Here is a 22,959-nt window from a genome sequence, read left to right as displayed (position 1 = left end):
AAGATAATTTTCCGATGCGCATATGTTTTTCATTACACTTAATGAAATATATCTTTATCTGATAATAATTAACTCTCCCACTAAGTGCTTTTTCCAAGGTGCTTTGCGAAGCTTGGGCCTAATCAAATTACAAAGTCCGGCAGCTTTTGATGATGAAATTGTCTTTTTTTTTTAACCTGTCCTATGACTATGATCTCGTTGTAGGGCCTCCTCCGCAGCAACAAGGACTACACAAACACGAAGCCGCGATTCCTTAGGCTTTGGATCCACGAGTGTTTCAGAGTGTTCGGTGATCGACTTACCGAAGAGAAGTTAGTTATCTTTGTAAAATAAATTGATAGCACATTTGTCGGTATGTTTTCTATGGACTCCGTAAGAACTGGATTGATTTTGATGAAATTTTCGGGAAATCTTCAAATGATCTGATTGCTCTTCAGAGGGCGACCCTATTTGGTAGTGATTGGATCGAAGTCTAACAGAATATCGGCTAGCAAAGCGAGTCGGACTCGACTAGTCTTATATTTAACTTTAATGGAATGTTTCTGAACATTGAAGACATTTGTAAAGAAATGTAATGAAACCCGCCCGCTCCCTTTGACTTTCGCTATGAAAAATACATTTGCTATAAGTACTCGTAAGTCACCTAAGGAGCTTTGATGGTGCTTTCACTATAATCATTAACTAAGTTTAATAGCATGAGAGTTTTAATTCAATAAGACGGCTTAGGTACTCGTATGTGGCCGACTTTATATTACGTGTATGTGACAGGCCTCGATGTGAACGCGAAGGCCATGGGTTTTGGTCCTCAAAGTGTTAAAATGTTCGCGTTTCACGTTATATGGTCGCGCAATAAGGCTTGGCACAAGTCATGTTGTCGCAGCCCACTTTAGGTTTACAATATTTCAATACGTCCAATAGAATTACTATTTTTTTTCCTGAGCCTAAATTCTATTGTGTTTTTGGTTCGTAACGTATCTGAGTAATAACTGTGACCATTTAGTTAATCTCTAAATAGTTCATTGCTCGTCCAAATTTCTTCGCGATAGGTTGCATCTATGTATCATAATATGCGGGACCCATTTTACGATGCATAGATTTACAAATATATGCTGCGATTAAAGTGCTTTATCATTTAGAGATGGTGGTAATTCACCGTGTTAATGTTACATTATTATGTAAATGCTTCAGGGATCGCGACTGGTTCATGAACCAAGTGAGCGACATGTTGGGTAAGCACTTCGAGCTGACGTTCCACGCTCTGTGCCCGAGCAAGAGTCCTCCGTTGTTTGGACATTTCCTCAACCCCTTCGAAGTTTACGATGATTTAAACGACCCCGCCGCTCTGAGGAGGTGGGCTGTTATTCATTTTTTTAAGTAACCTTGCTCAACCTTGCTCAATGAGCTTTTTCAATTAAGCAATAGCGTATTTGGTAGTAAATGTGTAATAATGTAAGGTTTTTATGTATTGTTATTTAAAGTTTTTTTTTTACACAACGAACCGCTTTTTTTGTCAATGCATGCAGTCGGTACCTGTAATTGTGTTAGCATTTAGTGTGAAATCGATGCATATGATACCTGTAATGTTCTGTGCTGATGTATAGCATGTTGGTACCCAATAAATAAATAAACAAAAATAAGTAAATTTTTTTGACACGACAGCACAATGATCGGTTTTTTCATTCTCACAGATCGTTTGGAATCTAATTTTGATACCCTGTGTTTAGTAGCGTATGTCCCATGGATAGTGCTCTGAGGAAATTGTTTGAGATTATCCAATTATTTCTACCGTGTTCGTCCATACTACCAAAAACCGCTACGTTCGTCCACAGTACCTTTCCTAAGCGCTAAAACATTTCATTCTTCAAATTAGGTTTTCGGTAAGCGGCTTGGCTTTGCCCCTGGCATTGCTGATGTCCATGAGCGATGGTAACCCCTCAACATTAAGTGCACCGAATGCTCGTTTACCTACAGTACCTAATATAAAAATAGGAGCAAATAAATCTTCCGATTATCAGCCAATGTTAGGGAAGATCCTAAACAAAGCTTGTGATTTGTGACCCAGGTACATAGCCAATCAGATGGAGGAGTATAACAGCTGTCCCGGCGTCGTGAAGATGGATTTGGTTCTGTTCAAGGACGCGATCGAGTACATTGTTCGTATTGTCCGGGTCATATCGCAGCCGAGGGGCCACATGCTGTGTGTCGGCATTGGTTAGCTGCCACTCGATTTCTCAGTTTTCATATTGTTACGCGCTGGGGTTCGGGATAAATAAAAAATTCCACCAAAGTACAACCAAAAACTGTATTCAACACTTAGAACACTTAAAACACTCAACAAACACTTAAAAACTCTCAATTCGCTTCTTTCGCTTCGCTTCAGGTAATCCGTTCACTGTTTCGCTTCGAGTAGTTCCGATTACAAACTAACTGCGTGCCATCTCTGCAACGCTTTTACAGTCGATACCACATCCCTCGAATTCTCGAGAATATTCTACACATCTTTAGTATTGTGTTTCCGCTATCTGACAATAGATGGCGTTGTACTTCTCGAGCGTTCTAGATGCTATTAGAAGTATTAGATCCTTTGATATTCGTTCGAGTATTCGGCGATAGATGGCGTTACTCTTACCGACGTAACAATATTATATTGTAGCAATGTATACGAGGTTGCCACCACATAATCTATCAAAGTATTTTAATTTGAAAGTGACTCTGTTTTTTTCTCTACCTATTCGCTGGTAGCAGTGGTAACCTAAGGGTCTATTCCAGCTACGCATGGACTGACAGATGAGCTCACGGGCTCAACCTGAGAGAATTTTCTAACACTAGCCCTAGCAAGAGCTGAATCTACCACCGGATCGGGATCGCGACCCACTGCGAAGAGCCGGCGAGACACTCAGTGGGGGATTCTGTAACAATGAGCTGTGACACAATAAAGCGTAGACCTGCTTGCTATCTTTTAACTGACATTAATGAGGCTGACACATTAGTCAGTGTGTTTTATTTCAACCATCGACAACTTAGCGTTGCAGCGAATTGTGGGCATTCCCGAGCATGTTAATATAAAGGCTTAGAAATAATATTTCTGCAGTTTAAAGGTATAGTGAATCGGAGAAGTTTATCTATTTGTATGTTAACAGGCGGGTCCGGACGTCAGAGTTTAACTCGCGTCGCGTCTTACATCTGCGAGTGTAATTCTTTCCAAGTTGTAGTCACGAAGACTTATGGAGTGAAAGATTTTCGTGAAGATTTGAAGGTAAATGTATGGATCTCGAACAAAGATATTTTACTTTACTCTCTGTTTTAATTTATGTTTTAACTGAGGATTTTGTCTGGTGAAATGAGATTAATTGCATGATATCAATTATGTGAGTGCATTTTTATTTATATCTTAGCGGCTTGGTTATCGACAGCTGAGGTTACATGTCATGATATTTTAAATGAGTTTCGGAGTCCTTAGATAACAGTGTGCTTAGTTCTAGTTTTTTAGCGTTCTCGATAGCGTAAAAGTTAACTAAAATTTGTATGGAGTTGGAACGTTTGCCAACGTTTGCCGCTAAGGGCACTGCTTAGGACACAAATGCTGTTCAACCTAGGATATTAAGTGTTCTGATTGTCTAGCAGGAGCAGTCAGGGTATTGGGATCATTTGAGGCCAGCTCTTGGTGCTCTCGGTGCTCGTAGTGCTCTTGGTGCTTTTGGTGCTCGTAGTGCTCTTGGTGCTTTTGGTGCTCTTGGTGCTCGTAGTGCTCTTGGTGCTCTCAGTGCTCTTGGTGCTCGTAGTGCTCTTGGTGCTCTCAGTGCTCTTGGTGCTCGTAGTGCTCTTGGTGATCTTGGTGCTCTCGGTGCACATTATTGCGGCGTAGGTTTCCAATAAACCAGATGAATGTCCTCAGGTCCTGTACACCAGTTGCGGAGTGGACTCCAAGAAGACGACGTTTATATTCTGCGACACTCAAATCGTGGAGGAGACTTTTACAGAGATAATCAACAACCTGCTCAGCAGTGGAGAGGTCACCAACCTGTACAAGCCGGACGAGTTTGAGGATGTTAGTACCAGACCTGTCTGCCAGAATATAAGTGCCTTAAAAATACTATAGATGTCAACGAATTTCTGACACGATTTGTGGTCTATAGCTACTTGTGACAAGCCACTTGTCGTACGCGTATGGTAAGACTTATGATTCTAACACCCCATTCTGAAGTCCCAACAGCAAGAGTTTACCAAGTTTTATTTATAAGGATAAGCAAGTAGTCGCATTTGAAAAAAAAACCCAAGAAACAGCGTCAGCAGATTTAGACATCATGACTTGAGAACTTTTTGATTGTTTAAATGAAAGAAGGAGCTCAAACCCCATCAAACGTAAAGTGCTTACGGAAGCCCATGGACTTCAGATCGACTTATCGATCAATTGTATTTTGTGGTTAATAGCTTTCACAACTTTCACACCGAACTGCCTGATTGCTGCGCGACAGAATAGGATGAGTAGTGGTGTCTAACCGTATGTGGTCAAGTCAACAGGATCAATCACCACATCGAGTTATTGCAAAATTTGTCTTCAGATCAAACAGGCCTTAGAGAAGCCCATGAAGGCAGCGAATTTGATGCAGACCGCGGAGGCCGTGTACTTGTTCCTGGTGGACAGGGTCCGCGCCAACATGCACATCGTGCTCTGCTTCAGTCCCATCGGGGATGACTTCAGGTCTTTGTTCCTACCGTTACAGGCTTTGGCCTGTCTATAGTCGATACACACCGTTATTAAATTTAGAATTTATCGAAGTCGACGTGGCCTAAAGGATAAGGCGCCCGGTATGTCAGTACCGAGCGATGCGACTGTTTTGGCATTTAAGTAGCACAGACAATTTCACGAACCACTTGCAGTGAGTTCGTCAGACACAGGCAGGATGATGTTATCTACAAATTCGAGCTCACAATATGCTTAACCAACAGTACAATGTGCAGGACCCTCATTGGCGTAATAGATTTCCCTGGGAACAACGGTGGTGCCTGTGGTGAACACAGATGTCATATGAAACCTCTCCCCCTTGCGTCATATTCCTCACTGCTGAGGGTCGTGACCAGCCTTTTGTATCACCTTACTCCTTTATGGTACCTAATCGTCTCCGAATGTTCAGGAACCGCATTCGGCAGTACCCGGCGCTGATCAACGCGACGACCACGAACTGGTTCTTGGAGTGGCCGCGGGAGGCGCTGCTCGAGGTGGCCTACAAGTTCTTGGACGGGGTCGAGCTGCTCGCCTCCATTACCGGACAAAGGGTATGTGCTTTTGTTTGATTATGTATGTATCTATGTGTATGTGATTGTGTATATATGTATGTATATACTTTTTTTGTGTACGTATTTGTAACTTAATATAAATTTCATTGCACCTACCTTTGGTTGACTGGTAGAGAATGCCTTAGGCATTAACTCCGCCAATGTTAATTTTACATTAAGTAATAAACAAATAAATAAATAATGAACAACGGCTGTCGGATAAATTGTTTGGCAAAAGCTGGATGAGAGAAGCCGAGGACCGTGTTCACTGGTGGTAGGACCTCTGTCACTCATGTGAGTCCGCGCGGGTAGGTACCACCACCCTACCTATTTCTGCCGTGAAGCAGTTATGCGTTTCGGTTTGAAAGGCGGGGCAGACGTTGTAACTATACTGAGATCTTAGAACTTATATCTCAAGGTGGGTGGCGCATTTACGTTGTAGATGTCTATGGGCTCCAGTAACCACTTAACACCAGATGGGCTGTGGGCTTGTCCACCCATCTCAGTAATAAAAAATATCCCCTTCATCCACTCGTGTCTTCGTATATTGTGAATCGTTCGTTCTCCAGGTACGTAGGAAGGAGTCTGTGGTAGAGAGTAGAGAGGACTCCCTGCGCGCCTCGGTGGCGTCCATCATGTCTCTGGTCCACTCGTCGGTCGGGAAGTACTCGGTGAAGATGTGGAACGAGATGAGGAGGACCAACTACGTCACCCCCACCAACTATCTGGAGCTGGTGACCGGATACAAAGAGTGAGTCCTTGATTGTTTAACGGGAATATAATGGGACTGGTAGCTTCGTCACGACTTGACCTTCCGCGGACACCTTGGTTAAGGAGGCATCGTTTTTATTGTTATTTACTGCATCAATAAGTCAACAAACTTATGGACCTCCAGGTATCGAGTGGTTAGCGAACCTCATAGACATCTCAACGTGATGGTCACCGTCTTGAGACATGAGGTCGAAGTTTACCTGGTCATCATTCTCGTCGAACCCGTCGCGTGCAACAAAGGGCTCGGCGAGTAAATTAACCCACACACAGCCCACTGAGTCTCTCGCTGAATCTTCTCAGTGGGTCTTTTTTCCGATCCAGTGGTAGATTCTGCGAAGCACTGCTTATGCTAGGGCTAGTGTTAGCAAATTCTCTCAGGTTGAGCCGGTAAGCTTACCTACCCGTTGCGTAGCTGGAATAGCCTCTTAGGCTACCATTGAAAAGGTAGGGAAAAACAGAGAGAGAAAAAAGACTAGTTAAGGTTAGGCAGCAGCTTGGCTCTGCCCCTGGCATTGCTGATGTACATAGGTGACGATAACCACTCACCATCAGGTGGGCCGTATGCTCGCTTGTATACAAGGGCAACGAAAAATTAAAAAATCAATAAAATACTTTCTTTTCAGAATGTTAAAAGCGAAACGCTTCGAAGTAGCGCTACAGGCGAACAAACTGAGAAACGGTCTCGGTAAAGTCGAGGAGACGACCAAACTCGTCGGGCAGATGTCTGAAGAATTGGCGGTCGCTCAGGTGGGCGTGCTGCAGGGGAAACCATACAAACAACCTGAATCGCGCTAACGATTCTTTTAGAAGCTCACATACACGTTCTCTACATTTACCGGTGGTAGGACCTCTTGTGAGTCTGCTCGGGTAGATACCACCGCCCTGCTTATTTCTACCGTAAAGCAGTAATGCGTTTCGGTTTGAAGGCTTGGGTAGTTGTTGTAACTATACTGAGACTTTAGAATTTAGTGCTCTGAGGAATTGTTCGAGATGATACCGGCATCTCGTTTTTACCATCGCACCGCCCGCCACCAGAGTAGAATTCATCCATACTACCTGGAGCCACTGCGGTCATCCACAGTGTGTTTCCAGATGTTTTTTTTGCCACGTACCATCCGGCTATGGAATGAGCTCCCCTCCACGGTGTTTCCCGAGCGTTATGACATGTCCTTCTTCAAACGAGGCTTGTGGAGAGTATTAAACGGTAGGCAGCGGCTTGGCTCTACCCCTGGCATTGCTCAAGTCTATGGGCGACGGTAACCACTCACCATCAGGTGGGCCGTATGCTCGTCTACCTACAAGGGCAATAAAAAAAAAGAATTCTTGTCTCGAGATGGGTGGTAGCATTTACGTTGTAGATGTCTATGGGCTTCGGTAATTACTTGACACCAGGTTAGCTGTGAGCTCGTCCATCCGTCTAAGCAATAAAAAAGCACATGAAAGTCCCTAAGAATCTTCTTTCTGTCATTTTTAAGAGCTAACTCTCGTGTTTGTTGCAGTTTCAGATGTTTTTAACATTTGTCAATGTTCGTGGTAAAAAACGAATGGAAACGAACCGTTATTGTACCGTAACGTCCTCGGGTGATCGACAATGTTTGTCTCACAAAAAACTGACCGCAAACAAAATTGGTGAAAAGATGTAATATTTATGACTTTTACTTATACGCTTGCGTTAGTCTGTTGAGTCGGTGTATGCATGTCCTTTACAGTCTCCGAAATGACTGGGCCGATTTCCATGAGACCTTCAGATTGGCTTAGCTTGGTCTAATGAAGCATCGGCCAGCAGTGCAGGTCGGGTTAGATTAGCAGCAGCAAATAACGTTATAGGTTCAAGTGGCCGAGTACACGGATCAGTGTATCGAGTACATGGGCGTGATCAACGCGCAGCAACGGAACGCGGACGAGCAGCAGCGCAGCGTGGCGGCGCGCAGCAAGAAGACGCAGGAGGAGGAGGTGCAGTGCAAGAAGCTCGCCGACGCCGCCATGCGGGACCTCGCCAGCGCCATGCCCGCGCTCGAGGAGGCCGTCAAGGTCAGCCGCACTCTCTTACATTACTGCTCATGAATACATTCCTTTTTTTATGATTGAAAGATTACTGGTGGCCCTGAGCGCTTCCCAGTTTCGCAAGGACAGGTGGGCGAGCTAAGGCTCAGCCAGGAGGGGTGGCATTTGTTAATAATTGCCCGAGCGCCTCCAAAGGAGACCTAACAACTCAAGAGCAGCTGCTTCGCGAATGAATCTACTACCGGATCGGAATCGCGACCCGCTGAGAAGATCCGGCGAGAAACTCAGCAAGCTGATGCATGGGTTAGGTTGCACGACGACCTCCTTTTCGAGTTCGACGAGTACGGTTACCAAGGTCCCTAAGCCTGCTCCTAGTGTTAGAGTTGAAGGCGTCTAATGCAAAGGTTATTGGATCTGATGGATCCGTAAGGACGTAACTAGGGTGTCGACGGTGACTGGCTCCTGCATGATCAGGATTCGGGGAGTAGACAGCAACGGCAACGATAAGGCGATTATCATGACGGAATCGATTCAGATTCGGTAGTAGATTAATTCGCGAAACAGCTACTCTTGAGTAGTTAGATCTCCCTTGGAGACGCTCGAGCAGTTGTCAGCAAATCCCGCCCCCTGGCTGAGCCCTTGCTTGCCCACCTGTCGCGTCCTTGCGAAACTGGAAAGGCCTCAGGGCCACCAGTAAATTCTCAATCATAAAAAAAAAATACTACTGCTCTCCGGAACCGGGGCTCGAGTCCCGCAGCATCTTTATTGCAGGACTAGCTGTACCCGTCTGCTTCGCTGGGCATTTAAAATTAACATTATTATTTCTCACCCCCGCAAAGATTCTCATCATTAACGCCCCCGCAACCGGTGTATGGAGTCCAACACTCATATAAATATTAGCCTATGCATTAAGTACATGTATTATCTACATGGATACAAAGTTTCAAGTCAATCGGATGCACGGTTCAGTAGTTATAACGGAACATCCGTAAAAACCACTGTAGATTTATGTATTAGTATAGATTATGTACTTAACACATGGTTACGAGACTGACTGGCATGATGAAGGAATCCAACCATCTAATTACCTGGTGATAGGAAGTATTGTTAAGTCAGGAGGGTAGGTGCCAGTCTCTTGCGTATGAGTCTACATATAGTAAGGCACGGCACAGCGGTCCCGGGACAGCACAGTAACAAGACGTGTCCTGAACAGGCCCTGGACGCGTTGAATAAGAAAGACATAACCGAAGTGAAGTCCTACGCCAAGCCTCCTCAAAAAGTCGAGATGGTCCTCGAAGCTGTGCTCATATTACTGCAGGTGAGCTTTTTATCAAAAGTTTCTACACGTGTACAACTCGCCACTACCGTATTAACGTTACCAATGAAAATATGTATATAGTGTCTGTCGTTCAGTGAAAAGAGTGTTCAATTTTGTACACTGCTTAAAATACTAATTTTAAAAAGATTGAGGGCTTTAAATGTTGGTTTCTTGTTATATAATAGAATTAAGTCTTTTATTGTTTATTCATTCTGAAATATTCTAAATATACATACATAAATAAATAAATAAATTAATATTTACTAACAATCACGCCACGTTAACTGGCCCCGTGCTAAGTTCATACACATATGTATATATGTCAATACACATATGTATATTTAATATACATCCATAACCCTGAAAAAGACATTTTATATTTATCATACAAATATCTTCCCTTGGCGGGATTCGAACCCGCGACCCCCTTGTGTAGTGATCATGTCACTTACCACTACACCAGACGGCCGTAATTCATGTATTAGAGTTATATTTTTTGGAAGTGGGTGCACCAATTTTTCTCCTTAGTTGAGCAGCCAGAAACCTTGGCTACTGTGTGACGGGGTCCTTAGCGAATCCCGGGCGGAGTTGGTATCGGTAAAATAACTGTACTTTGGGGCATCATTTAATCATATACCTACTTATTTATTAAATAGACCTAGGCACATCGACTGACTACCATCTTCAAATCAAAATGTAATAAACGAATATGAATCTTGAGGTTTCAGTAATTAGGGTCAAATTTCGAGCGATGGGTCAATACTAGTACATATTTGTAATGATCGTAATGCGGTCGCTTTACACAGAAAGAGCCGACCTGGGCCGAAGCGAAGCGCCAGCTCGGCGACCAGTACTTCCTCGACCGGCTCCGGGAGTTCGACAAGGACAACATTTCCGACAAGACGCTGAAGAAGATCGGCACCTACACTGCGAAGCCGGACTTCGACCCCGAGATTGTCGGTACCGTGTCCCTGGCGGCCAAGTCGCTCTGTCTGTGGGTCAGGGCCATCGAAAAGTACGGCAAGGTTTACAAGTGCGTTACAATCATTACCATTAAATTTTATTGTTTACCTTTATTATTGCAATAGATTGATAATAGTTATATTAAGTCCACTGAGTTTTTCGCCAATCTCGTCGGATCTTCTCAGTGGGTCGCGTTTCCGATCTGGTGGTAGATTCTGCGAAGCACTGCTCTTACTAGAGCTAGTGTTAGCAACACTCTGGTTTGAGCCCCGAGAGCTCACCTACACGTCAAGGAGAAGCTGAAATAGCCACTCAAGGCTACCAGCGTAGGTAGGACAAAAAAAACTTATTATGATATTATAATAGTGAGCTATCTTCAAAAAATAAAAAAAGATTTAAAGAGAGAGAGGGTAGGTATATTGCACACTGAAACACAAATAACAATGAAAAATAGTCAACAATCTTCAACGTGATGTGATCTCTTCCACAGATCTTTAATATTGTAATTTGCTACTAAACCATGTGTAGTCGGTGTTTGAAACCGGGTAACTAAGTAATTAAGTACCCAACATTTTGAAGTCTTCGCAGCCCAAAGAATAATACATTCGGTCTTTATGGGCGAAACTAGGGACAGGTCGGTTTTGCATCAAAATTTATTATGTTTTAAATATGTTACAATATAGTAGAACCACGAATATGAAAAAATATAGGATAGGCCACTTTTGTGCTGACTGCCTCATATTATGTCCTTATATATCAAATCTTCCTTGATTCTTTTTCGCTTCCCGCCCATATGAATGTATGAATTTATTATTTAAGAGACAAAAACGGATTCATGTTTATTCTCGCAGGATAGTAAAACCGAAAAAGGAACGTTTGGAAGAGGCGCTGGAGTCGCTTCGTATGAAGCAGCAGATCCTGGCCGAAGCCCGGGCGAAGCTACGCGAGCTGAGCGAGATGATAGCGCGGCTCCAGAAGGAGTACGACGAGAAAGTCGCCCAGAAAGACGAGCTGGAGAGGAAATCGAAGCTGCTGCAGCTGAAGCTGGAAAGGGCCGAAGCTCTGATCACTGGACTTTCAGGTGAGCGCTTAAAATTTATTAACTTAATATTTAACTAGTGGTAGGACCTCTTGTGAGTCGGCACGGGTAGGTACCACCGCCCCGCCTATTTCTGCCGTGAAGCAGTAATGCGTTTCGGTTTGAAGGGTGGGGCAGCCGTTTTAACTATACTAAGATCTTAGAACTTATATCTCAAGGTGGGTGGCGCATTTACGTTGTAGATGTCCATGGGCTCCAGTAACCACTTAACATCAGGTGGGCTGTGAGCTCGTCCACCCATCTAAGCAGTAAATAAAAAAATAAAAATATATATTGTTGCAGTTTTTGGGTGGGGGGACTGTTTAAATTCGGAACGTCAAAAGTGTCAACGAGCGACGTCCGCTATGACACTTTTCCCTTTTAATTTCCAGCCGCCAAGGGCGACACATCTATTTCATATTACTTATATTCATTAATGTTAAATTCTGTAATTTGTCACTTATGAACTAATAAAAATATCAAACTAATAATACAGTCCACTCTCATTCACCACAACGCAACAGGGACATTAATCATTCAGTTTTTTTTTGTGATGTCTTTATCTTGCATCAGTACACCTCACCTCAATATTCAGATTTAGATAGGAATCTCAGGTTTGAAGTGAGTCGTATCTTGGGTACAGGTGAAAAGGAACGGTGGGCATTGACAGTGGAAAGACTCGACGAGGAATTTACGAGGCTCCCCGGAGACTGTCTGCTGGCTACGGGCTTCGTGGCGTACCTTGGACCTTTTGTTTCTGTATATAGGGAGGACTTGCTCGATCATTGGTTCAAAGAGGTCAGTTTCTTTTTTTATTATTTTTTATTGCATAGATGGGTGGACCACCAGGTGTTATGTGATACGTAAATGCGCCACCCATCTTGAGATATAAGTTCTAAGGTCTCAAGTATAGTTACAACGGCTGCCCCACCCTTCAAACCGAAACACATTACTGCTTCACGGAAGAAATAGGCAGGGTGGTGGTACCTACCCGTGTGGACTCACAAAACGTCCTACCGCCAGTAAGACAGTTTCTACTTGTACATGTATAGAACAGCTATTGGATTAAATACTTATTCAAACAAATAAAGCATTTTTGTGAAGGTTTTTTTTACGTAACAGAAATAAAGGATCAAGCAAGTCGAGTGCGGTTATTGACCCTCAATTTTTGTATGCTTTACATTACGGGCTTTATAATCGTATTTATAAATTAACAAGTTTGTGTACCTATATTGTTTTGTCTGGTTTGTGTATACTGATCTAGTCTGGCGTTTCGATCTATAAAACAACATCATTAACTAGTCAGGTCATAAGTATTGTCACACAGTAAAAACTTTTCTTTTAGAATGCTGGCCACAAAAAAGTTTATTGAATTCGAATTTCGAATTGTTCATGAAAATAAAAATGTATACTTTTAGAATTTTACTCATTTTTAAATATGGAGTTGACGCTTAAAGAAGACCGTGTTGCAGTTATTGCGTTGCATCGTTGCGGTTACGCGCCATTTCAAATTTTTAACATACTGGAAAATTTGAATATAACCAAAAGATTCGTTTATCGTACCATCAAACGATACAATGAAGACTCTAGTGTAGATGACAGGTCAAGAAGTGGTCGCCCTCGGTCTGTTAGGACTCCAGCAGTGATAAAAGCTGTGAAGGCGCGAATTCAAAGAAATCCCAAACGTAAGCAGAAACTGTTGGCCCTTCAGATGGGGTTAAGCAGAACCACGGTGAAAAGGGTGTTAAATGAAGACTTAGGGCTTCGGGCATATCGAAGAAAAACAGGACATCGTTTGAATGCTCGTCTAATGGACCTGAGACTGAAGAGATGCCGCGCTTTGTTGAAGCGGTACGCGGGAAAAAAATATCGGGAAATTATTTTTTCGGATGAAAATTTTTTTACCGTAGAAGAGAGCTACAACTAACAAAATGATAAGGTGTACGCACACAGTAGTGAAGAAGCGAGCAACCGTATTCCGCGTGTCCAACGAGGTCATTTTCCATCCTCGCTCATGGTATGGTTGGGAGTTTCTTATTGGGGCTTAACAGAGGTACATTTTTGTGAGAAAGGTGTGAAAACGAATGCAGTTGTGTATCAAAATACAGTCCTGACGAACCTTGTGGAACGTGTTTCTCATACCATGTTCAATAACAGGCACTGGGTATTCCAACAAGATTCGGTGCCAGCTCATAGAGCGAAGAGCACACAAGACTGGCTGGCGGCGCGTGAAATCGACTTCATCCGGCACGAAGACTGGCCCTCCTCCAGTCCAGATTTGAATCCGTTAGATTACAAAATATGGCAACACTTGGAGGAAAAGGCGTGCTCAAAGCCTCATCCCAATTTGGAGTCACTCAAGACATCCTTGATTAAGGTAGCCGGCGATATTGACATGGACCTCGTTCGTGCTGCGATAGACGACTGGCCGCACAGATTGAAGGCCTGTATTCAAAATCACGGGGGTCATTTTGAACAAACTTTAGTGTCATAAGAATCTATGTTTTGTTAAGTTCATTTTGGTATATGAATGGTTACATAATGAATAAACTTGTTTCAATTATTTTACATTAAACATGTGATAGAATTTATGATCTGACTAGGTATATTTGGTAATGTTACTATTTTACACGACGCCCGTGGCGCGACACCACATTTGACCTCAGTGTGCTTAGTGCGAGCTTTCTTATGTTCTAGACAGTGTAAAAGATACTCAAATTTGTATGCAGTTGGAACAGCGCCCCTAGCGGCACACGTAGGGAAACGATCCAACTCCATACAAATTTGAGTTAACTTTTACGCTATCGAGAACGTTAAAAAGCTCGCACTAAGTACATAGATGTACCGTGAGCCAGTCATATGCACGCCGAAAAAATTTCCATAAGAATGAATGAATGAATTCCATGAAATACAGATGTGTCTTTGGGTGATTGGTTAGGTATTCAACGAAGAAGTTCCGGTCACTATGGAGTTGAGCATGAAGAATTTTTTACTCGACGACGCGATTCTCAGGGATTGGAACTATATGGGTTTGCCGGGTACGTTTATACGTCACGATATCTTTATTATTGATACTTTTCAAAGTAGCTTTGCAAAGATATGGATAGCCTTTTATTACAACGGAGTATTACGGGTAGGATGTCTTGTATGCTTTCATAGTTGCATATGAATTACGTTTTACATAAATCTCCCTGTCTCTTTCGCACGATTCATAATGGCATTGAAATCTTGAATGTACATCGTTTTTTTAGTTAATTAACAAAAAAAATCTAGCTTTGTAATTTCAATATTTTTTTTTTATTGCGTATGTGGGTGAACGAGCTCACAACCCACCTGGTTTTAAGTGGTTACTGGAGCCCATAGACATCTACAACGTAAATGCCGGCACATACTTTGAGATATAACATCTAAAGTGTCAGCCCTTCGAACCGAAACACATTACTGCTTCACGGCAGAAATAGGCAGGGCGGTGGTACCTAGAGATCCTACCGTCAATGTTCCAATTTCAATTTCAAATAGAATGTCTTGAAACTCTGTTGTACAGATGACAATTTTAGCGCAGAAAACGGTATAATAGTGGTGAGAGCCACGCGGTGGCCCCTCGCCGTCGACCCTCAAGGTCAGGCCCTGATTTGGATATCCAAACTTGAAGAGCCTAATGGCATACAGGTTAGCAACGCGCCTTCCCTTAGTCAAGTTATTAATTGTGTTACATTGCGCGCTATCACAATTCACATGAATCACTTTTCCCGCAAATTTGAACCTTATTTAATTATGTATTTATCATCACGACCAATGTCGCAAAGCATTTTTAACTGGAAAATTTGATTCCTTTCACCAGGTAGTCGACTTCGGGCAACCTAACTACTTGAAAGTTATGGAGTCATGTCTAACGGAAGGGAAGCCGGTGATCATTCAAAACGTTGGCGAGATTCTAGATCCTTCCATAGCCCCGATCTTGGATAAGGCCATCGTGAAAATCGGGAATGATCTGGTCATAAAGTTTAATGAGAAAATGATACCTTATAATACCAAGTTCAAAATGTATTTGACCACTAAGCTCGGTAAGTATTTCTAATGAAGCCGTCATCATATCATTACTTACATCAGATCTAATTGACCGTCGACCGCCGAACTGCTAAAGTTCTCTGGAATATGCTGAAGTCAGTCAGCGCGAGATCGGTTATTATGGCCAACCTTGAGGACCTTGAGGACCGTGTCCAGATTTCACTGTTTGCAGGCTAATGATGTTGAGCCAAGTGCTTAATTACTTTGGAGTTTATTAGTATAATCTACTGATGTATTTCGTCAAACCTAATGCTAAGTGGTAATCGTCGCGTTGCGGAACACTGTGGCGAGGAGTTTTAGGCAAAATCTAATAAAACAAATGCTTCATAATCTGGTATGACTCGATGATTTGTGTACTTAAGAGATTAGCGGCCATTTTTTTTATTGCCTTTGTAAGCAGACGAGCACACGGCCCACCCGATGGTGAGTGGTTACCGTCGTCCATGGACTTCAGTAATGCCAGGGGCAGAGTCAAGCTGCTGCTTACCAAATTTACAATTTCACAATGTATTAGTTAGTACATGTTTCAAACAATACCCTCGTCTACTGTAATGTAACATAGTATGGCCTGTACGTGGTCTTGTTTGATCGCAAGGTAATCCCGTTTATACACCCGAGACCCTGACGAAGACCACGATGGTGAACTTTGCTGTCAAAGAGGAAGGTCTGACGGCGCAGCTGCTCGGCATAGTCGTCAGGAAGGAGCGGCCGCAGCTCGAACAGATGAAGGACAGTTTGGTTATGACCATAGCCAACAATAAAAAAGTCTTGGTGAGCTCGTTAAAAAATTGAGATAATTTAATTTGCGTAATTGCTGGTGGTAGGACGTCTTGTGAGTCTGCACGGGTAGGTACCACCGCCCTGCCCATTTCTGACGTGAAGCAGTAATGCGTTTCGATTTGAAGGGAAATCTATTGGAAATCAGAGCGCATTATTCAGGACACTGAAACCGCGACCTTGCACCGAAAACATATCTCGATCGTTACCAGTTATTGTGGTCTTCAAAGACACTCAGTATAACTGGCTTGTTATGCAAGGTGGACCTCGAAAACGATCTGCTGCGGATCATGTACGAGTCCCAAGTGCCGCTGCTGGAGAACGAAGAGCTGTTCGTCACGCTCCAGATCTCACAGCGAACGTCTGAGGAAGTCAAGGAGGCGCTGATCACGTCTCAAGTCACCGAGAAGGAGATCGATTCTGCAAGACAGGTGGGGTGTAGCTTTAGTCGTGGCCACAGACCGTTCATACGCAGATCAGATTTTTTTAATTTATTTTTTATTGCTTAGATGTGTGGACGAGCTCACAGCCCATCTGGTGTTAGGTGGTTACTGTAGCCCATAGACATCTACGACGTAAATGCGCCACCCACCTTGAAATATAAGCTCTAAGGTCTCAAGTATAGTTACAGCGGCTGCCCCACCCTTCAAATCGAAACGCATTACTGCTTTACGTCAGAAATAGGCAGGGTGGTGGTACCTACCCGCGCGGACTCACAAGAGGTTCTACCACCAGTAAAAAGTCAGTTCGTTGTGTTTCACTGGTTATGATATTGGATATATTCGGTGATGATATTGGAGTTTAAAGCAGGAATAATGACAAACATTCATCTTGATTGATCTAAAATATTATCTCGAACGTGAAACCTGTATACATAAATAAGGATTGTGTGTTCCGATATTTGTATTGAATTGAATCTTTTTCTATTTCTAATTTCCATTTGTCTCATCTTCATTTATTGTCACAACTTCCGCTATCAGGACGTATTTCCATCATATGCACTAGAACCACTGCGCTTATTCACAATGCATTTTCGGAATCATTTTTGCTTTGTACCAGTCCCAGCGGTTGATACGTGACTGTATCATTGGGACTATTGAAGTTCATGAGCGACAATGATCACTCACGGTCAGGTGATGCGTTGATCTGCCTTCAAAGGATTTAAGGGATGTCACAGTCTGGGATGTAGAGCACCTAGAAAACTTTAGAGCAGAAAATGATGTTGCGAATACATGTCGCGTTTAATTCTGCAGCGTTCGATAACCACGGCTGTCGATAGAGCATTAAAGACAGCCATGTTTCTATAATATCTATACTAATATTATAAAGCTGAAGAGTTTGTTTGTTTGAACGCGCTAATCTCAGGAACTACTGGTCCGACTTGAAAAATTCTCTCAGTGCTAGATAGCCCATTTATTGAGGAAGGCCATAGGCTATATAAAGACCAATACAAGCGGAGCACCAATAAATTATGTTTCAAAATGGGGGTTTAAATAGCTCCTTAACATTCTATAATTTAAAATTTTTTTTTTCCTACCTACGCCGAAAGTTCGGTTTTCCTCCCGATGTACAGGGAAGAAAGTGTAACTTTTACTCCCTAGGTACAAGTGCGCATGCGCGTTAGTGTCTACGTCTACTCTCACGCTAAAAGTGAAATAAACAAAAGGCAATAAAATGTAATACTGAAGTATTAAGCAAAGATGAGTTCATCAAGCAGTTCTTATTCAATTAATAGTAGTTTATTTAAAAATAAAAAAAACAGTTAAATTGTTTTTCCATGAGTATTCCATGAACTTTCGGCCTGGTAGGAGAAAAAATAGTATGTGCACCGTGGGAGAAAAGTAGAACATCTCATCCCGCGTGTTTGCCATTTTACACGCGGGAGGAAATATCCTACTTTTCTCCCTTGGTGCACAATGTACTATTCACTTTCTACGTAAATGAAGTGGGGGGGGGGGGTAAAATTTAGCGTAATGCCAAAGTAACTACATATTCCACGCGGACGGAGTCGCGGGCAAAAGCTAGTATACAAATAAACGCAAAACATAATCGTGTTTGTGCGCAGGGATACGTGCCGGTCGCGGTGCGGGCCTCCGTGCTCTTCTTCGCTCTGAACGACTTGTCGCGTATTGACCCGATGTACCAGTTCTCTCTGGAGGCGTACATAGACTTGTTCACTTACTCCATAGACAAAAGCCCCAAAGGAGGCGAACTGGAAGACAGGATTAATAATTTGAATGAATATCACACGTACTCTGTTTATAAGTTAGTATTGTCTTCTTCTACATATGTATGCAGGGTATCATTTACATAGAAAAATAAAAATAGGGGTATTTAGTGTTGATGATTCCACACGAGACTCATACCAATGTTATAAATACATAAATCAGTGTTTCCCGAGCGCTATGACATGTCCTTCTTCAAACGAGGCCTGTGAAGGGTATTGAACGGTAGGCAGCGACTTGGCTCCCTCCCTGGCCTTGCTGACGTCTATGAGCGTTGGTAACCACTCACCATCAGATGAGCCGTACCCTCGTCTGCATAAATAAAAACCTTGATCACTTTGTTTGTTTCGCTTTCCCGACTTAAATTCTGCACCGATCATCATACAATTTTGCCAACACGTTGTCAGGAATAACGCACCATTTAGGACGCTTAAATAAAAGCGGCTCTAAATAAAATAATAATATGTTGTATGTAAAAATGTACAATCCGTTTTTTATTATGGCGGGGATCACGGCCTCCTGGATTTTTTAATCGCGCATGCGTGTGACGGAACCAAAGGTTTCGCCACACCACCCCCCCAGAGACAAACAAATCAGTAGCAAAACAATTTAAATTACTTATGTCCTGAATCTAACCTGCCTGCCTGATCGAGTGGTATATGGTTTTACAGCATGGTGATGAAGGCAACTGTTGTGACACTAGTTTTGTTATCAAGTACAGGTTGAAATTTCTTTTGTAAAGTATCTAATTCAATGAATGCTCGTTTAACTCTGTCGACATTAACAACAACGTTCCTACTCTTAACATCTAGAGTTAGTGTTTTTTTTTTTGCTTAGGTGGGTAGACGATCTTACAGCCCACCTGGTGTTAAGTGGTTACTGGAGCCCATAGATATCTACGACGTAAATGTGCCACCCACCTTGAGATAGCAGTTCTAAGGTCTCAGTATAGTTACAACCGTTACACCACCCTTCAAACCGAAAAGCATTACTGCTTCACGGCAGAAATAGGCGGGGCGGTGATTACCATCACTGGCTCGCTGGCTCGCTCAAACACTTGATGTTTATGTTTATGTTTCAAGCTACAAGCTCTTCCGAAATATTGATTAATATCCACGTTAATCTGAATGAAGCTGCCTCAGAGGTCTTATTGGGCCACACGCTCGCCGCAGTTGTAAGGCAGTAAGTAGACCGATATGCACGTGCGTGTGTCCGACCCAGGAACACGTGCCGCGCGCTGTTCGAGCGACACAAGCTGCTGCTCTCGTTCCACATCGTGTCCCGGATCCTGTTCCAAATGAACAAGATGAGCGCGCACGAGTACCTGTTCCTGCTGAAGGGCGGCGTCGTCCTGGACAGATCCGAACAACCCGAGAATCCTACCAGTTACTAATCATTTAATCTATTACATATTACCAGTAATTATCTATACTAATATATAAATCTACAGTGGTTGTTACGGATGTTCCGTTATAACTACTGAACTATGCATCCGATTGACTTGAAACTTGGTATCCATGTAGAAAATACATGTACTTAATGGATAGGGTAATATTTATATGAGTGTTGGACTCCCTACACCAGTTGCCGGGGCGTTAATGATGAGAAATAATGTTAATTTTAAATGCCCAGCGACGCGACGGGTACAGTTAGTTAGATCTATAACAGTATCTAAGTATCTATATAATAGTAGTAAGTAATTATTAGACCTTGTATCCGATTACTAGTAATAATTAGGTCCAGTATCCACTTACTAACAAGTATTAGATCTAGTATCCTGTTACTAATAATTATTAGATCTAGTTTCCTCATACCGTTAATTATTAAATTATCCTCTTACTATTCGACCTAGTTAGTTTCCTCTTACTGATAATTATCCACTACCCTTTCACTAGTAATTATTAGACCCACCATCCTGTAAGCGCCAGATAACGTTCTGCTAAGCCGAAATTAGCCGACGGTTCTGATGTATAATATTTTTCGCATGGCACCGTATTTGTTTTTTTGAATCCATTAATCCTAACTAATAACCTGTTGCTGTACTGTGAACTGGCTCACGACTGACACTTTGGTATATGGTTCAATCAGCAGCTCATATCTGCTATATGAGGTCGCAATCTCAAAAGTATTGTAATATCTAGAAATGGACAACGCGGTAGTATCTCTAACCGTGTGGGCTGACTTAGAGTTAAAATAATTCGTAATGTGAATAAGGAATATTGTAATGAATCAGACTGGATGCCGGACGAGTGCTGGGACAACGTGACGGAGCTGGACAAGCTGCCGGGCTTCCACGGAGTGGTCGACGCCTTCGAGACCTTCAGCAAGGACTGGAGGGACTGGTACCTGCATCCGGAGCCGGAGTCGCAGCCGCTCATAGGTGTGTTCATAATAACTGATGAAGTTTAGTAGTCGTCGTGGCCTAACGGATAAGACGTCCGGTGCATCCGTATCTTGCGATGCAACGGTGTTCGAATCCCGCAGGCGGGTACCAATTTTTCTAATGAAATACGTACTCAACAAATGTTCACAATTGACTTCCACGGTGATGGAATAGTATCGTGTAATAAAAATCAAACCCGCAAAATTATAATTTGCGTAATTATTGATGGTAGAACGTCTTGTGAGTCCGCGCGGGTAGGTACCACGACCCTGCCTATTTCTGCCGTGAAGCAGTAATGCGTTTTGGTTTGAAGGACGGGGGCAGCCGTTGTAACTATACTGAGACCTTAGAACTCATATCTCAAGGTGGGTGGCTGCATTTATGTTGTAGATGTCTATGGCTTCCAGTAACCACTTAACATCAGGTGGGCTGTGAGCTCGTCAACCAGTCTAAGAAAAGAAAAAAAATCACAAATTTTGAGACATTTCAATCTTGGACACTTTTACCAGTTGTCGGCAGGTTAGCGCGCACTGGTAAAGCGCATGCGTTCCGGTCCGGTTACGAGGTGCTACGTCGTTGATCTCATGTTGTCCATGGGCTTCAATAATAATAATAATAATAATTGCATTTATTTACTCCACCATACAAATACAAATAACTTTTCAATTAGTATGACATAAAAATTGTAATTCTAAACAATATCACAATATATTATACTAACACAGTGGAGATAAAAGCCCATTCCCGATCCTGCGGACCGAATGGAAAGCAGTCGACGTCGCCCATAACACGTCATCTCGGATCCTCCCGATCCACTAACGGTGCTTCTAGGTACTCCAAGCACCGGTCACCGTTCTCGTCGAACCCGTCGCTTGCGACGAAGGGCTCGACGAGTAAATTAACTCTCAGACACAGCCCACTGAGTTTCTCGCCGGATCTTCTCAGTGGGTCGCGTTTCCGATCCGGTGGTAGATTCTGCGAAGCACGGCTCTTGCTAGGGTTCGTGTTAGCAACGTCATCAGGTTTGAGCCCCGTGAGCTCACCTACTAAAGTTAGGGTTACGTTGACATAGCCCCTAGGGCTATCAGCTTAGGTAGGAAAAAAAAAAAAAAAGGAGATAAAAAGGCCGCGGCTCAGCTTTGTGATAGCTGAAACTATCGCTGTTATTCTGCCGCTGCCTGTAATCTTAAATCTAATAATACCTAAATCTATATAATAATATTAATACGTGAAGCAAAAACTTTGTACCCTTTTATACGAAAATTGCGCGGACGGAGGAGTATGAAATTTCTCACACTTATAGAGAACATACAGGAGGAGTGCAGAATGTTAATATTTTCTTAAATTATGCATAAAAAATACATTAAAGCAATAAAAAAAACATTACACACACTACCATGTATTTGACACACACACACGCATGCATAATATTTGTTTATTGTCAAACTTTCGTTATTCCTTAAAGTATGTGGTGTTGTCTTTATTAATTAATATTTTTCTAAAGTGTACTCTTGGTGAAATCTCGAAGTATAACAGTCTTTGACAATAGAATCATAATAATGTACAAACTTATAATTTCAATTAATTATAGTCGAATTTCGACTACCAAGGGACCACTAGTTTAAAATAAATAAATAAGCACATGTGAGCCGTAAAGTCATCATATATTCAGTGCTAATAAAGAAGTCATGTGTCGACAGGCGAATGGAACGACATCTGCAACGACTTCCAGAAGATTCTGTTCATCCGCTGCCTGCGCGCGGACCGCGTGTCCGCCTGCGTCACCGCCTTCATCGTCAACGTGCTGGGCGCCCGCTACGTGGAGCCCCCCGTGCTCGACATCAAGGTACGTCCTCGCTCCGCCTCACAAGGTGATAGTTGCAGCGGCAGCCATCATACAGCAGAGGACATTTGAATCGCGCTGACCTATCCCATACAACCACATTACATAGAGCCGTCAGTCTGCCGAACACGTATAGACAAAAATCGGTACTGCACCTTTGAAAGTTGCTAGTAGAGAGGTCGATCGTTAATAAAAACTAAAGAAAGATTTTCCAAAAAATAATAATATTATCGCGGCTTTTGAATTGCGGCC

The 22,959-nt window shown here is 42.7% G+C and overlaps 1 protein-coding gene across 1 annotated transcript in view; it reads left to right on the top strand.

Annotated features, from left to right (window-relative positions):
* Positions 1–22,959, top strand: part of kl-2 (dynein heavy chain 2, axonemal kl-2) — a 95,257-nt gene that overhangs the window by 55,809 nt on the left and 16,489 nt on the right. The window contains exons 45-67 of the mRNA XM_089731740.1: positions 205–311; positions 1,189–1,350; positions 2,063–2,211; positions 3,141–3,256; positions 3,896–4,048; positions 4,563–4,702; positions 5,136–5,277; positions 5,847–6,028; positions 6,672–6,795; positions 7,876–8,079; positions 9,266–9,370; positions 10,177–10,403; positions 11,185–11,414; positions 12,055–12,209; positions 14,350–14,449; positions 14,956–15,080; positions 15,253–15,475; positions 16,075–16,250; positions 16,517–16,687; positions 18,322–18,521; positions 19,703–19,866; positions 20,715–20,861; positions 22,565–22,710. Of these exons, the coding sequence (XP_089587866.1) occupies positions 205–311; positions 1,189–1,350; positions 2,063–2,211; positions 3,141–3,256; positions 3,896–4,048; positions 4,563–4,702; positions 5,136–5,277; positions 5,847–6,028; positions 6,672–6,795; positions 7,876–8,079; positions 9,266–9,370; positions 10,177–10,403; positions 11,185–11,414; positions 12,055–12,209; positions 14,350–14,449; positions 14,956–15,080; positions 15,253–15,475; positions 16,075–16,250; positions 16,517–16,687; positions 18,322–18,521; positions 19,703–19,866; positions 20,715–20,861; positions 22,565–22,710 (3,648 nt within the window). The remainder of the gene's footprint in view (positions 1–204; positions 312–1,188; positions 1,351–2,062; positions 2,212–3,140; positions 3,257–3,895; positions 4,049–4,562; positions 4,703–5,135; positions 5,278–5,846; positions 6,029–6,671; positions 6,796–7,875; positions 8,080–9,265; positions 9,371–10,176; positions 10,404–11,184; positions 11,415–12,054; positions 12,210–14,349; positions 14,450–14,955; positions 15,081–15,252; positions 15,476–16,074; positions 16,251–16,516; positions 16,688–18,321; positions 18,522–19,702; positions 19,867–20,714; positions 20,862–22,564; positions 22,711–22,959) is intronic.

This window comes from Bombyx mandarina, chromosome 12, assembly GCF_030267445.1.
Source record: "Bombyx mandarina strain Sakado chromosome 12, ASM3026744v2".
Lineage (NCBI taxonomy): Eukaryota > Metazoa > Arthropoda > Insecta > Lepidoptera > Bombycidae > Bombyx > Bombyx mandarina.
The sequence above is the reverse complement of the archived record's forward strand: the minus strand, read 5'-3'. Positions and strand labels throughout refer to the sequence as shown.